This window comes from Nuphar pumila, chromosome 15, assembly GCF_984573655.1.
Source record: "Nuphar pumila chromosome 15, dmNupPumi1.hap1.1, whole genome shotgun sequence".
Classification (NCBI taxonomy): domain Eukaryota; kingdom Viridiplantae; phylum Streptophyta; class Magnoliopsida; order Nymphaeales; family Nymphaeaceae; genus Nuphar; species Nuphar pumila.
In genome coordinates, this window is record NC_143263.1 from 12554342 (window position 1) to 12571682 (window position 17341).

The following is a 17341-nucleotide window of genomic DNA, read 5'->3' on the forward strand; positions in this document are numbered from 1 at the left end:
GGGGCAATATGTGTTGATGGAGAACATATTGGTTTACTTTGACAAATTTTATTGCTCTGACAATTGAGAATGGCAATTTTTTTTTGTTTTTTTTGTTTTTAATTTAAGAATGGCAAGCATTTGTTTTCATCTTTTCCAAATGACAAAACCTTATTTGTGGTTTTCTTATAGTAAACGCACAGCTTAGGGATGTAAGCACTTACGAATTCAACCAAGAATAATGAGTTTAATGAGATGAAAAAAATGAAATTTTTGGTACCATACACAATATTTTAGAGGAGAACTTATGGATGTTAGTAATAGATTATGCAAGAGCCAAACTATTGTCCCATTCAACCCCAAGGGGAGTTGGCCTAGTGGGGTGGGCGATGCATGTTGCCCCTCTGCGCAAGCCAATGCGTATCATAAGCCCCGAGGGCTGGGGTCCTAGCCTTAGAGTTTTATGCTGCCAGCACAATGATCGTAGGTATGGCAGGCTAAGCCAGCACAACCAGGTTTTCGTGTCGGGTGCGATTTCTTCAAGTTATAAATCCAAAAAAAAAGTGCCAAACTATCGATGAAGATTATCTTTGTTTACTTCAAGAACTGATGCCCTAACTGATGATGGAAAATGCAAATTCACATGCCAAAATTTACGAGTCCAGATTGGGTGCAATTACATGGCACAACATCATGCCTTCGAGCCCACAACTGACCTGCCTGTCCTCAAGATGGAGGGTGAAAAGCTGCTTAATGCACAAATATTTGTGCAATCATATTGCACCTAATCTTTTCACAAAAAATTTACTACTTTTGAAACCAACTTTCTGTCCCATCTCGTCAGTCCTCTCATGTTAACTGTTAAAATTCTATTATCATATTTCCTCAAAAGAAAAAAACAAATTCAAAATCACTCTTGAGTTTTTTTTTTGTTTGAAAGGCAAGCTGGGGTTAGGCAGACCCCCCACCAGTTATTCAACGTACCACTGGGTTTTGAACCTGCAAAGTCCCACTACAAGGAGACGTGCACTGACAGCTCCTACCAACCATGCCACGGCGTTGGTAAAATCATCCTTGATTAGGATTGACAATGTTCAATGAATGTGGTTGGCTCACACTTAATACCCTTATAACTCACCTAGATCCAATTCATCAACCCTTTTACAATTTGGATCTGACACAAGTTGGAAGCAAGATGATCTCGTTTTGAATCTGATTTTGTTATTTAGTTTGCTATTTAGATCTTTATATATTTTCATTAGAGATCGGATCTAAATGAGACCAGTTAGGATTTTTTTTCTCTTTTTCTCTATAAATATTCATTATAAAGATCACTCTTATTAGGGAATAAATAGTGGTATTTTATTTAATTTTTGCAACTTAGCTCCTATTTTCTATTAGATGTAGTTTTCCACGGTTTGGCACACCGTAATATAATATAGATCGTAACATAATTTTTTGAACTTGCTTGAAGTTCCCGTGGATCTTACCCAATTTAGGAAAGAGAAAGATGGAGAAGGCAAGGATGAGCACCTGCTGCCCCAAGGAGGGTTGGCGTAGTGGGGTTGGGCCTTGGCTGCTAGACGAGCAGTCAAGTTTGGATTCTCATGGGAGTCCCCTCTTTGTGCAAGCCAATGGATAGCATAGGCCTCGGGCTCAAAGTTTTACATTGTCGGCACGACGACCGTAAGTATGGCCAGCGCGGCCCGGTCTTCATGTTGAGTGTAGTTTTTTAGGATTATAAATCCAAAAAAAAAAGATGAGCATCTACTGCAAATGTCCACTTTGAGAATCATTGCACAACATAGTGATGGGGGGTTATGCCTCACACATGCTTTGAAAATTTTGTAATATTGGGTGCCCATTTCCAAAGGGGAGGTGCATACAATCCACACAAGAACATCATCTATCATATTAATTCATGTAAAGTCAGGACCCACTTTTCATATTCAATTTTGATAACCAACAAAAGGTTTTTTGGGGTGTACCAACTGGGGCTCTGCTTATCTGGCAGGAGCAGTTAGTGCACGTTTCTGACGTTGCAAGTTCGAACCCCAAAATGGTATGGTTGTACAACTGGTAGGGGTCGGACTAACCCCAGCATTCTCTGTCAAAAAAAAAAAAAGGTTTTTGGGTATCAATTGACGAAGATGGGGGCATGATCATGTCATTTATAAAAGAATGGAAAGATCAAGATCTCAGCCACTCTAGAAATGTTTGCTATCAAGTGTTGTGGTTCCAAGCGTACCAACAAAAAGATTGCTGTTATAATTGTGGAAAAGTGCCAAGAGTTCATGAACTTGGTCACCCTTGATGTGACTTCAAACAGTATCCTTTCAATAATTAAGTCCTATCAAGATGGGACAAGTAAACCACTGGGCAGGGGCAAGAGCGGAGGACAAGGCCTCAGCTCCTGCCCCATCTCAAAATCTTACCCTCCATCCCCACACAGGTTTTGATTTTAACCTCTATCCTTGTTTCATGTCCTTCATCCCTAGTCCATTCATGTCCTTCATCCCTAGTCCAAATGGGGTGAGGTGGGATGGGACCCTGTTTCTCCTCAGATCGGGGGTGAGGTAAGGTGGGGATCGAGAACAGGGACGGGAAAAGCGCAAGTCCATCCCCCACCTCCATCCTTGCACGTGTTTTGATTTTAACCTCCATCCCCGTTTCATGTCTTCCATCCCCAATCCAAACGGGGCTAGGAGGGATGGGGCCCCATTTTCCCCTCGTCCACTTTCATCCTTACAATAAATCTTGAAAGAGAATTGGTGGTATTTGTGGACTGCTAACATCCAATTGAAAGACCAACGAGGGAGAGGCTAGTGTACGTCACCTTGTGTTGGGACGGTGCAGGTTCAAAACCCAATGGTATAGTTGTATAACTGGTTGGGGGTCTGCTTAACCCCAGCTTGTCTTTCAGAAAAAAAGCATCCAATTGAAAGATTCAAATCATGTTGAACCCTGGCTTCCAGGTCCAGTGGAGCCCTACAGTTTTTTTTTTTCCATAATAGGGGCAAGAAAATCGATTCCATGAACCCGCAGAAGTTACTTAAAAAGTCATAGTTAGAAGCATAGTGACAAAATATAGTGAGATTTATGGAAAAATTGTCACGAAAATATCACTATAAATTACTTGAAAATTAAAAAAGTCAAATTCTCATGATATTTTCAAAATATCATGATTTTTTCATCAAAACATAAATATCATGATTTAAATGCAATGTTTATGTTTCTAACAGTTATTTATCATAAAAAACCATGTTTTTTATTTTTAATTATTTTTATTTATATTTTCTTATTTTTTTGTGTTTTAAAAATTTATTTTTATTGCCAAGATTTTGCCAGAAAATGCAAGATTTTAAAAAAAAAATCAGATTCCCTTAAGTTTTTGACTGCCGATATTTTGCAGTTTTAAACTTCTGTCACTATATTAGTTAAAATATATTAGTTAAAAGAGGTTGGGGGTAGGCCTAGGAAGACATGGATGGAGGTGATAGGAAAGGATATGAATGCTTTGAACCTCTTTGAGGACATGGCATTGGATAGAAATGAATGAAGGAGAAGGATTCATGTGGAAGACCCAGAATGATTTTCTTTGTTGGTTCATATCACCGACCCCAATTGTTTTGGGATGAAAGCGTAGTTGTTGTTGTAAACTTTTGTCACTATGGTTAGAAGTTATGGAATTTTCTGCCCAAAAATCACTTTCATACTCTGTTGATTTCAGAATTACCATCTTGACGTAATGGATCTTGACATTTGATTTGACTGTCAATTTTCCATGTGCTCTGTCGGCAACAAGTCCTCATCCTGGACTCGATCAACATGAATCCCATGGTAAGCCTCAAGGGGGTTGCGTAGTAGGGGTGGGGTTTTTATGTGCGTTAGCAGAGGTCCTAGCCTCGAAGTTTTATGCTGCTGGCACGACGATAGTAGGTATGACATGCTGAGCCAACGCGATCAGGTCTTTGTATCGAGTGTGGTTTCTTCGGGTTATAAATACAAAAAAAAAAACTTGGAAAATAAGATTGCCAAGCGCTCAACTAGGTTTTGTACGCAAGAGCTTGTTAAGTAATTACAAATATATCTTAAATATATTTTGCATCATATAATATATTTAAACCATATGATTCTATTATTTGGTTTGTAATAAATTGGTTTAAAAGTAAATTCTTAATGCTTCTAATTCCAAAACCAATTTCTTTTTCCCACTATTTATATTATTCTAAGCTCTTAACAGTGCATTTTTTCTATAAACAAGCCATTCGATCTCGATTTCATTTAGCTCGGGCTCATTATGAGATTGAATTCGGCTTGACCTGCCATTATAAAATTCAGACTTTAACATTTCAAGCTCGACCCATTGAGCTTGGCCTATGAGATCCTCGTGGGATGAAGCAATGGAGGGTGAAAATGTCAAATCACTTTCTTATTTGATAGAACACCTTATCTGCTCTCCTAAGGTAGGCTTAACAAGTTCAGATCATATTGCTATTGGGGGTGTCCATTGAAGGGGAGAATTTACTCATGGTACAAACCTCATGCATAAATGCCTACCTCAGTATGACATGATCCCTATCATTATCATATATAAAAACCTACCCTGCTTCTTATCAAAATGCAACAAAAGCTAGACTCCCCAAGTCTTAAAAAAATCAGCCCACAACCATATCCACAAACATATAATATTATTATAATAGTATAATAAAGTGCCTTCCATGACTTTTTTTCTTCTTAACAATTCCTTGTATTCTCTTCTTAAAAAAAAATAAAATCTAAATGAGGTTTGGTTTTTTTTTCAAAAGCAACTTTTAGTTTTAGGTAAAATTTAAAACAAAAGAATAGTTAAAAAATAAAAGGTCGTTGGAATTAGGAAATAACCTGGAATTATCCCCCAAAAGAAAAAGGGCCGTTTGAAAAAAAAACACCCTCCCCCTCCTCCTGGTCTATAAAATCCAGAGGCCCCTCTTTGATTCCATGATGGTGACCAAGAACCAGTCTCCCCACTTCTCTCTCTCTCTCTCTCTAAAATTTTCCAATTCTCTCATATATTCTCCTTCTCCTCAGTTGGGGTCCTCTGAAATGGTGGAATTCGATCGTTAATACCCTCTTTTCTCTCTCTCCCCCTCTCTCTCTAGACCACTTGTGCGTGATGGAAGGGAAGAAGACGTCGATTGGAGAAGTTGAAGGGAGCAAGCTGCGGTGCCGGAGGTTGCTGCGTTGGACCGCTCCCACGACTCGTCCGCCGGGTGCTGATTGCGGGATCATGTCTTAGGGTGGAGGGTTGAGGGAAGAGAGATGTTTGGGGAGGAGATGGGTTCGTTTTGCTTGGGAGGAGACGTCGGAGGGAAGGGTTTCTCGGGGGGTTTTGGAGGGTTTGAGCAGGGTCGTGGTCGGTTTCATGGTGGTGGTGGTGGTGGTGGTGGTGATGGAGGGTTGCTGTTGTCGCCGCCGTCGTCGCTGGTGCTGGATAGCGAGAGAGGGGAGCTGGTGAGGACAAGAGACCTACTGAGGAAGGAGATGGTTGAGGCGAAGGCGACGTTGGCATTGAAGAGCCACAGCGAGTCGGAGAGGAGGCGGAGGGAGAGGATCAACCGTCATCTGTCCACGTTGAGAGACCTTGTGCCCTGTACCACCAAGGTGAAACCCCCCACTCCTGTCTCTCCCTCTCTCTCTGTGCATGCATGTGTATATGTGTGTGATTTTGGGATGTAAGAATGATAAAATGATGCTGTGATTGTAGACGGGAAGTGGTTTAGAAATCTTGATTCTCTCTCTTTCTCTTTTGTTTCTTTTTTCCTTTTTTTTTTGGTAATCTGAGTATAGGAAGCACAGTTAAGATGGGAGATGTAAGCGGAAAATATGGTTAACATCAATAAGGTAGGCTCCTCCCTTCTCTGGTTTGCTTCTTATTTCCTGATTTTTTTTTCTTCTGTCGAATTAATGTATTCATCGTCACCATAATCATCATAATATTTGTATTTTTTGTTATCTCACTTTGATGAACATCGACTGTTATTATCATGATTTTTATGTTTTTCTTATGGGTTTTGAATAGCATGCGGGTCTCTCTCTGGTATTTTCTATGGCTTTGTGCTGGCTCTTTTAGACACGCATGAGATATTTATGTATGTAGAGTATCTTTTGGTTGTGGGGTCTTGGTCTATCAATCTCAGTGGTCCGTACGATTGTCTTCTTAATTGTCTCTTCATGGAAAGGATTCGAGTTAGATAAGCTAAAGACTGTCTTCTACTATATAATATTTTCATCGAAGGCCGAATTACGTTTTCTTTCTACTTTAGATTATTCGATTCCGCAGGCGCTACCCCCTTGCATAAGCCAAAGGCCAGCATATGCCCTGGGGGCGAGGGTCCCAGCTACGGAGTTTTACCCCCTGGAGGGTCGATCTAAGATCTACCTAGTACCAGGGCCCAGCTTTATCCCTGTAATAAATAAAAAGAGAATAAATAATATTCATTTCATGCCTTGTGAAGAGGATTTTTTCCTTTTGGAGGGGATATTAATATTTATTTTTAGCATCTTACACAATATCCTCCTGGTACGGAACTCAATGAAGTTCCTTTATTCTTTTCTACGGTAGGTGCAAATAGGCTTTTGTAGGATGATGAAATGGGGAGAAAATTCACAAATGCCTGGTATTTTGTAGGCAAATCTTTGGATCCTATTGTTACACAATGAAGTAATGGTTGTTGCATCATTTTCTGTAGTTTCAACATAATTGAGGTTGAGATAATTTTAATTTGTTAGTCATTTATGTTGATTTGTTTTTTGGGTTAAGAATTTTCATCTTACTTCATGATGTTTGCTCTGTCGATGCAAAGTGACATGAATGGAAGTGGTTTTCATGGGAAAGGTCCATGTTTCTTGCAATGATAGACAAAAAATTGTGGTGTGGGTTCATCACACTTAGGCATGTCGATGGGTCGGGTTTGACCCAGATCCGACCTGTACTAAACCCTATAGGATCAGGTTTTGGTGATAAAGAAGGAGGTCCAGTTAGAATCTGGGTTGGACTCAAAGGGTCCGATTAATATATGGAGCCGGGTATGGTTAGTGAAATTTCATGCCAGTCCCGGGCCCGACCCGAGTTCCAATTAAGATTCAATTTTTTTAATGTAAAAGCGAAAAAAAATGTTATTTTACGAGTATGGTTCGAATCTGGTTCATGTAATCCTTATAGGACCCAGGTATGGTTTCTCTTATGGTGGGTCTGATTGGACCAGAGACCGGACCTGGTACCAGCACCTTAAATCAGATCCTGGTTCTGTCCCACTTGGGTCTGAACCAGATCCGACCCATTGACACCCCCTAATCAAAACTGAATGTCAAATGAAACATTGTACACAGAAAAGTGAAACATGAAAGTGACAAAAATCTTGAATTCAAACTAGATTTCAACTAACTGTTTTTCCCTTTCTCCATTCATTTTTTCATCAAAAAGCATAAATCTGAAAAAGGAAAGGGTTGTGATACTACATCAAGTTCCAACCTGTCATCAAGATTAGAAATAGTCTAAGGTCGATCTCCTTCTAACATGTCATGAATTTTCCTTGCAGACATTTTACCATAAACGAAAACTACCGTAGTAGTGACCAATTTATAGGCTTTGATTTCCACTTAAAAGCAATTTACTGATTCTTTCTAATGTTTTACAATTTAAGATCTCAAAGAAATACTTGTGATACTACATCAAGTTCCAACCTGTCTTCAAGATTAGAAATAGTCTAAGGTCGGTCCCCTTCTAACAAGTCATGAATTTTCCTGGCAGACATTTGGCCATAAACGAAAACTACCATAGTAATGACCAATTTATAGGCTTTGATTTCCACTTAGAAGCAATTTACTGATTCTTTGCTAATCTTTTACAATTTAAGATCTCAAAGAAATACTTGCATGCAGCGCTATTGTACTAACATCAGCGTGATCAAATCTAATGGCTAGATTGGACATCATATGACTTGATTTGATGGCCCATCCTATAGAATTTCTCTCTCCCTATATATGGTTTGTGTGTGTGTGCACATTGTCAATTTGGAGATTTCTGATTACCGAAAGCTAGGGTTTTCTGTGTCTATGTGTTCTTCTATGTGCTAGTCCTATAGATTATGGTGGTTAGGGCCTTATGTTAACTTGAAACATATTGATGCAATTTAGAATATTGAATTCTAAGTTTCTAACCTTTCTGAAAAATATGTTCCTAGCTATTGGCTGTGAATGTGCCAACAAAAGTAGACCCTGCCAGATACAGTGCAACTGCTAGCTCTAGCTTCCAGTAATTGTATTTACCCAAACACAAGGCTTATAAAGAAAATATAATTTGTGGTATGCTCTCTCTGTCTGTGTGTGTGTATATATCAGGGACATGGGAACATGTTGATATTTACAAAATTGTAGTACGAAAGAGTGCACTGTTAAAAGTGAAGCGTCATTATTTTTTAAAAAAAGGCAGTGGTAGAATAAAGTAGAGATGATCCCATTGCAAAATGCTGCAGCATTATCTAGTTGATAAGAAATGCTTCCTTGGTAGTGTGTGTTTCCTTTATGGGAGGTGCAGATTAATATATACCTTCATTTTTTCTAGTTTTTCTGTGATAGATAAATGAACTTTCTCGGTGGTTTTTTTCTCAGATGCTGCAATCATGCATTTTCTTTTTTTTTTGTGCTAATGTTTGATAGATTTGATGCCCTTTTATCTTCTTGGGATTCCTATTGGCCTCTTTGTTTGGTGATATTCTTTCCTTCTCCACTCTTGTTGCAAGACCTTGCTTCTTTCATGTGCTGCTCACTAGTGAAACTAGTTTGATAATAGCCTATTTAAGTTGTATCCATTAAATCTCTGGTTTGTTAGACCACTATTTATTGTTGTGCACAGTAAATGATGTATGTGTCATGTCACATGTGGATCCTAGTTCATGTTTTCTGGTACTTGCCTCTGCATGTGCATGGTTGGTTTAATTTTTGTAAGTACTCATATTGTTATTTTTGCATTCAAACTGCAATCTTGTACGTGTCAGTGGAAAATGTTGATAGCTTCTTGTTTGCAGGATATGTGAAACTTATATTTCCACTGCATGATCTTAACTTGGTTTTGAAGTTATAACTTTGTGTAATTTGCAAGATTGGTGGTGTTATCATTTCTCTAGTGAAGTTTGGTGTCTCAACAAGCATTATATATGTCATTTCATCCTGGGATGGAAATGTGACTGGTATCAATTTTTACATGCTATGTCATTACTCTGCGGTTCATATCATTACTGAATAACTTATTGATTCCTTTTGAAAAGATTTGCATTAAGGTCTTGAAACTTGAAAGCATTTTAGTGACCCTTGGTCTTCATTCTTTTGTCATTTTGAAAATTTCCTTAATTTTTTAACTTCAACTTTCAGTACAAATAAAGAATCCTTTTAATGAACTGAGGACCTTGGGTTCCCATGCTACAACTGTCCGTTATTCCTTTTGTTTGAATTGTTTTCCTCCATCTTTGGGAAGTTTATAATGTATCTTGTTGTTTTAGCCGCATAGACAATGTTAATGTTTAGGATGGTCTGAGAATCATTTTCACCTTTTCCAATCCTATTTGGTCTCTCTTTTCCTTCTATCTTCTTGGGTTTCTCTCGAGAAAAGGGAATTGAAATAACTGAAGTTTATTCTTTGATGCAGATGGACAAGGCTTCACTGCTTGCAGAAGTAATAAATAATGTCAAGGAACTAAAGAGGAATGCCGAGGCATTCACCAAAGGTTGTGTTGTTCCAACAGATTTTGATGAATTGCGAGTGGAATATGATGGCGGTAGCACTGACAAGGGAGCTTTTTACATAAAAGCATCATTATGTTGTGATGATCGGCCGGAGCTTTGGACTGAATTAAAGCAGACGCTGCAGACTCTTCAATTGAAAACAGTGAGTGCAGAGACTTCTACTTTGGGAGGAAGGGTCAAAAATGTATTCGTGTTGACCCCAGGAGAACTTGTTGATGAGGCAAAGCAACGGTCTTCTGCAAAGTCAGTTCAAGAGGCCTTGAAGTCTGTTTTGGAAAGAGTTGCTTCATCAGATTTCTCACCAAGGAGTACGGTTCCAAGCAAAAGGCAACGGAATTCACCATTTGATTCTTCAAGCTCCTTATCATAACTGGTGCGCTTAAGGGATTTTTTCCCTAAATCAGAGCAAGGGGGAAATAGAGTCTTTTTATAACCTCTTTTAGAAACTGAATACTCAGTTTTATAGTTGTGGACTTTTTTACCATTGTATTTCAGTTCTGTCCCCTTGTTCTGTTTGCTCATATCCTGTCCTAGTTTGCTTCAGAGCTTCTCTGTGGCACTTATCCGGGTCTATTATCTACTGTAATTAACTCTAGTATTTGACATTGTGGTATCACCTAAATGGACGACTCCCATCTATAATGGTGTGATATTGTTACTTGGTTAAGTGCTGGATTTCCTGTTTCTTTAAAAGGATCTTTTTAAGATTTGCTGCATTTGATGTCTGCAGTTTTAGCTTCCATCTCATTTTATGAGCTGAAGTTCTCTGGAACCTAGAACTTGGTATGTGATTTAGATATAGCCAATGCTTCCATCTCATTTTGTGAAGAATATTTGTGGGTTGGTGATGCCATCGTGAATGCCATTAAAGTTGACGAGGGTGAAGCAGTGGCTATAAGCTCAAGCAAGTGATGACTAAAGCTTTTTTGAAGAAACTAATATGATGCAACCATGGTAGACTTTCTAGATATTAATTTTCTGCAACTTTAGAAATTTCAATGCATTTATACACCTTACTATTAGCCTCAATGCCTATTTTGAATTCAAAAACTGCAATGTATTGCATTTGTATTGCGTTAGAAAAGTAAGTTTAGATTGGGGAATCGATCTGCATATTCTCATAAAAAGAATAATAAAATTGCATATGCAGCCGAGAGAAATAAACACATTAACATGTGGTTCATGATATAAGATTACATATATGTGCTGACTTATAGAAAATTATGCATGTGATTACTATCATTGATTTAGAAACGTAAGAAATAGAGAAATAACAATTATTTTTTTTTTGCATAACAGAATGTCATTAAACAATAATCTAGGAAGAATAGTCCGAGCAATATGCTTAATGGAACCCTTGTTAGAAACTATACAAACAAAATTGAATAAAAGAAAAAATCTCACAGAGAGAAGGTGATAAAAGCCTCAATGGCACTTGATCTAGAAGAAGAAGGGGGGGAGAGAAAGGGAGACAGAGCTGGAGGAAGAAGAGCTGGAGGAAGGGGGAGAGAAGTAGAGGAAGAATAAGCCTCGGAGGAAGGGGGAGAGAAGAAGAAGAGGCTGAAGAAGAGAGACTAAGAAGAAGAAGAAGAGGTAGAGAAAGGGGGAGAGAGAAAGAGAGGCATAAAAGAGAAGAATAAGAGGTGATGGAAGGGGAGAGAAGAAGAAAGGGGAGAGAAGAATAAGAGAAAAAGAAAGGGGAGAGAAGAAAAAAAGGCGGAGGAAGGAGGAAAAGGTGGAGGGTGACACCGGCTGGGCGAGGGCGACGACCTGAGAGAGAGAGAAAGGGAGAGAGAGAGAGAGAGAGAGAGGTTTATAACCCTCCCCCGTCTGATGGTAAAAAGTAAAATAAAAGGTACTACCCTCGCACCTAGGTGAAGGCAGATTAGATGCCTAATCGAAAAAATATACCTTTTTTTTAAAGAAAACTACTGACCGATTCTTAGTTTTCCTTGCTTCTAGCCTGTTTGACTGCATAATTTCTATGGGCCCACAATTATAGAATGCAAGTTCCACTCAAAATTCCGTCATGTGATTGCCTCTCACATGAGGGATGTTTGATGGCTCTTCTCGTGCGTTGCATAGGATGAAAAAGACGTCGAGAACATTTTTTGTAATAAACATGGGATGCGTTCATTAACTTACGTTATTTTCGATCCATCTCCCCCTGTTACAAAAAGAACAAGAACAGAGAGAACGATTAAAAAAAAAAGCACCGTGCCCGTCGTCTCTCTCTCTCTCCACCTCGGCATCAAGAACACCTTCTACCTCAAGAAGATGCAGGGCATGTCCGGTGGGGACTCCGGAGGCAGCGGCGGTGGCGTGCCCCCTGGCCCGACCTCCGCCTGCGACCACCTCTTCGCCTGTGATCACCTAAAGCCCAAAACGACCTAAAGATTTACGCTTTGCATCGGTTCCATCGCCAAATGCCCCCCACATAAAACGCCACTCCTCAGCTTCATTCCATTCGTTCTGGCGAGAGGCGGAGGTAGAAGCTAACTTTTGGTTGAGAAACTTCATGTTCTCTGAAGATTCAATGGTGGTGGTTTTCCTTTTATTTGTTTAGAACCCTTATTAGTTGGAAGGGAACGAGCTGGATGTGGGTTTTCTTTCAGGTTAGTGGGTAGATTTGAATCTGTTGTATGATAAAGAAGAGATGGCGTGCATCCTTTACTTGCAGAGATCTGTAGCTTGTGCTCCATTTGATTACCCGAATCAAAGTTTCGATTCGGAGTCCGGGCGTTCTTATGGCGGGATTGATGGTGTGACAAAGATTGATGTAGCAGAAAAGGGGAACACTACTTGGGAAAGAAGGGTTTTGTTGTTACGGCATCGTCGAGGCCTGCAAAGGAGAGTCTGTCTTGATCAGGTTAATCCCGGTACTGTGAACGGGAACGGTTTTGCTGTTACTGTAATGGGCACCCGGAAAAAATCACGGGAATCGCTTCCCTCATCTTCTGATGGGCCTTACATCGAGAACGATCAGGTGTCGAATAGTGAGTTCCTGTGGATGCTATGCAGGAGTGGGAAAATGATCGAGGCCGCAAATCTCATCGATATAATGGTGAGGCTTAGCTAGGTTCCTGATTTCCAGACCTGCATATTGGCCATTCGTGGCTTGATCAAGGGCGATAGGATCGACAAAGCCAAGAGGGTTTTGTGGTTTTGTCGGGTGGGATCCATGACTGTTCAAGTTGTCCGCACATAGTCATCAAACAAACGACATTTGAGACATGTTCTGTTCTATCTTTTTTGTTCATTTCATCCAACCCTGAACAAGCCATCAAACATACCTAAGCAATCCGTTGATCTCTAGACTCTAGTCCTCCGTATACCTAATGAGATGCGAACAATACAGCTCAGTCCTGCACAACAAGGGAGAGAAGGGAGCAAACAGACGCTCATGGTTACAGTTTACAATGTAACAGTGCACATATAGATGATTCAAGCATGGAAAATTCGTGCAAAGCCATCTACGGTTCTCCACAATACTTCTAAACCAATTACCCAAACAATACAGCTCAGTCCTAACAACAAGAGAAGGGAGCAAACAGACACTCATGGTTACAGTTTACAATGTAACAGTGCACATATAGTTGATTCAAGCATGGAAAATTCGTGCAAAGCCATCTACGGTTCTCCACAGTACTTCTAAGCCAAGTACTCCAACTCCCATTGCTCAAAGATACAGACATAGATGGATCATTCCACTCTAAATTCAACGGGATCTTCTCCAGCACGAGCTTTTCCAGGAATAAAGGATCTAAAGCTTATTGATGAACGCCGCCAGCTAGAATGTCGCCCGCTGTTAAATCGACAACAAAGGCCAACTTCTTCCTGGAGTTCCAGGTAACTGAAGCAATCTGAATGTGTGTGCTTCACAGGAGGAGGGAGGCCAGCAACCGTGAATAATCCCAAAATGAGTCCAAACATGAATGGAAAGTTTGGAGATATCATCTCAATGTTGTTTGAAGAAATTTTCACAACGTGGGCCCCGGATTTCATGTTTAAAATCTGTCACCAGTGTCTTCATGACAAACCTTGCTCAGAAAAGCCCAATTTTCCACACCACTATATGCAATACTGGTCTCCAACATTTTGTGACGTACTAGCAAACCACCATTTAAGCATATGACTCAGCTAACTAGTCAGGACAAGCCTGCTCCCAAATTTCAGAACAGATAGCAGAGGTCATAGAACTTCTTGAAGAAAGATGAAAACAAGACTCCATATCCTGTTGGCACAAATGACAACGGTTCACTAACAGGATGCCAAACCTCTGCACTTCTGCAGTAAGCATACAGTCCATGCTGCTCTAGACAAAGAGGTAGAACTCCAATTGAACTCACGGCAGGGTTCTTCCTTTGGTGTAACTCAGATTTCATTCTGAAGGAGTTTCCAAGTAATGACCAATGGAAGTTTGCTTCTTCCATAGCAGGTGATCACCAGGCTGATGAGATAATTGAATGGTGGCAAGATTGATATTTTTTGGTAGTATTGGAGGAGGAACAGAAAAATGGATACACATGTTCATAACCTCTGCCACCAAAGCATCTCTCACACATATTTCACTAGGTTTTGTGCAAAATGGTTCATGCCTTATGGGTGATTTATCTCACTTTTGTGAAATGGGTTCTCACCTTTTTCAGACATTAGCTCAAGCTAGTCCTGTCCACATAGGGGCCAGGTAAACATGCTCAGATGTTGATGTAACACTATAAAAAAAACAACACTTTTATTGGCGCACTTTTAGTGCTAGTAAAAATACCTGTGCGTTAATAAAGATCTTTAGCGGCGCTAATTTAATGCAGTAAAGATGTAAATTTTACTGGCGCAGAACATTTGCGCCAGTAAATGTGATTTTTCTTGCGCACTTTTTGTGTTAGTAAATGTGATTTTTATTGATGCACTTTTAGCTCATGTAAAAACTGCTTGTGTGCTAGTAAAGATCTTTATTGGCCGGTAAAAAAAACTTTCTATTGAAAATAAAATAATGCCAGTAAAAAGTTAATAAATTGCATGATTAAAAATACCTAGATATGTACTGAAATTGATAAATCAAATACAACATATGAAAGTTGTATATTTAAGTAAGCTTAAAAGTTTCATTCAACCTGAAATAGATTGATGATTTTTTTTTACACGTGCTGTATATGTATATACAAAAAATATACTGCTTGTTTGTGCATATATATAAAAATAAAAAAATAATTATAATGCTTCCCCAAAGGCAAGGTAAAAACATCCCTAATCAGTAACAAAATTGATATATTTGATACATCCTCATCCTTATGCTTTTTATACTTCCTTTATTCTTAAGAAGCAAATGGCGTAGGCAGCATTTATTAACTTCTCATCTCTAGCTCAAAGTTGCAAGTAACAAAACCCTTAGGGCATGTTTGATAGCACTTTGCCCAGGACAAAAAGCACAAAAAGCACAAAAAGATTACATTTCTTAACAAACATGGTACATGGCGGACAACATTCCGTGTGTCGGCTGCGTCTATTATTCAGTGTTTTTTTTTGTTCCACATACCCCCTGTTACAAAAACATGTGGAACAAAAAAAAAACATTGATGGGCGCTATGCGTCGTCTCTCTCTACCACATGATGGGGTAAAGTCGGCCATCGTCCTGAACTCCGCCCTCTTTTTGGGCCCGTCCACAGACTGGAGAGAAAAGAAAGTGAATAGGGCCTGCCCTCTTCTTCTCTTTTGTCTCCGTCCTCCCCACTCCTTTTAAATACGTTGTTTTGCTCGCCCTCTGTTTTGCTAGTTGACGAAGATCAAGGTACATTGGCTTCAGTTCTACCAACTATTTTCTTATTTTCCTTTCTGAAAGATGAAAATCTCACCCAGTTTTCCAAATAAACAGGGCTAGAACAAAGAAAAGAATCAACCATTGATGATGACAAGGATGATGCACAAAAGGATGTTGTTTGCAAAGTTTCACTCGCTCTGGAAGATGACAGTATATGGAGATTATGCACTACCAACTATTTTCTTTTTCCACTTTTTGAAAGATGAAAATTTGATCTTGTTTTCCAAATAACAGGGCTAGAACAAGCAAAAGAATCAAGCATGGATGAAGTGTTGGCGAATCCCTGCAAAATCAACAATGACAGGAAGCGTACCTGAATTCACCATAGTTTGTGTAGGTAATTTGGCGTTCTCCTCAGTCGGTCGACGCCCACAATGAGCCCAGGCCTTAGGTCGACGGTGAGCAGGACCCTATTCCGCTGCGTCTGAATGCGGAACAGAATTTGGCAGGAAAATGCTATGAGTCTCTCATCATCCTTGTATCCCCTAACCCCTTATGTAATGGGAGATTAGGCAGTTACGTGAATGTGGTTATTCCACATTCACGTAACTCCCACCCACTACCCCATTACGTGGTCACTAACGTGACCCACTAGGAGGGTGTCAAACAGGGTCACATTCATGGGTTGGACCCATGACTGATAATGTCCAACATTCTCCCACTTGACCTATTGACACCAAAAGTATACTAAATCAAGGTGTATACCGTTATCTCGATTTAATTCTTTATGTGGGTTCACATGTCACCTTTTGTCACAAGGATGAATCGTATGAGTCAAGGATATGAACACCCTTTTATGAAATATTATATTTCCATGTACTACGCTATAATTCACCTTTAATGCTCAGGCATGTAAAAAATTATCTTTATGAATCGGTTGGTCTCTCACCTATTCTATTGGTCCTTTAATATTGTTATTCTGCTATTCTCTCTAACCCATATGAAAGATTCTTTATGCAAAATCAACAATAACACAAAACCTTAGAGAATCAAAACATAAACACAAATGTGATCACATAATATATTGTCATACATTAGAAGGAATAAAAAAGACCCATCCCCTTTACATGTTGGGAATACAATCCCAGTGCTAGCCCTTTAGTAAGGGGATCCACAGTCATTTCCTTCGTCCCAATTGTATCAATACATATCAGATGATTCTCAGTCCTTTCTTTAACAACAAAATATTTTAACTCCATGTGTCGACACGATGTTGAACTTTTGTTGTTATTTGAAAAGGATACAGCTGCCTCATTGTCACAAAAGATCTTTAGTGATCTCTCAATAGAGTCCACTATACCAAGACCCATAATGAAATTTCTTATCCAAATGGCTTGTGACGAAGTCTCGTATAGAGCAATAAATTCTGCCTCCATGGTATGAGCAACAGTGGTAGACTGTTTTCCACTTCTCCATGAGACAACACCACCCGCTAGAAGGAAAATGTATCCAGTAGTGGATTTTCTACTGTCAATACACCCTCCTAAGTCCGCATCAGAGTATCCAACAACCTTTAGGTGGTGAGCTTTTCTGTAGATCAACATATAGTCTTTCGTTCCTTGTAAATAGCGCATGACCTTCTTCGCTGCCTTCCAGTGCGCAATGCTTGGATTTGACTGATATCTACCAAGCATTCCCACAACAAATGCTATATCAGGTCAAGTGCAGGTCTGCGCGTACTGTAAACTCCCAACTGCCGAAGCATATGGGACAACATCCATCTAAGCCTTCACAATATCATCCTAAGGACAGTCCTTTAA

General features: G+C 39.5%; 1 protein-coding gene across 1 annotated transcript; it reads left to right on the forward strand.

Annotated features, from left to right (window-relative positions):
* Positions 1-4959: 4959 nt before the first annotated feature.
* LOC149814530 (transcription factor bHLH30-like) lies at positions 4960-10469 on the forward strand. Its single transcript, XM_089988762.1, has 2 exons — positions 4960-5622; positions 9665-10469. The coding sequence occupies exons 1-2, from the start codon at positions 5281-5283 to the stop codon at positions 10130-10132; spliced, it is 810 nt and encodes a 269-aa protein (XP_089844888.1). The 5' UTR covers positions 4960-5280; the 3' UTR covers positions 10133-10469.
* The last annotated feature ends 6872 nt before the right edge of the window (positions 10470-17341 follow it).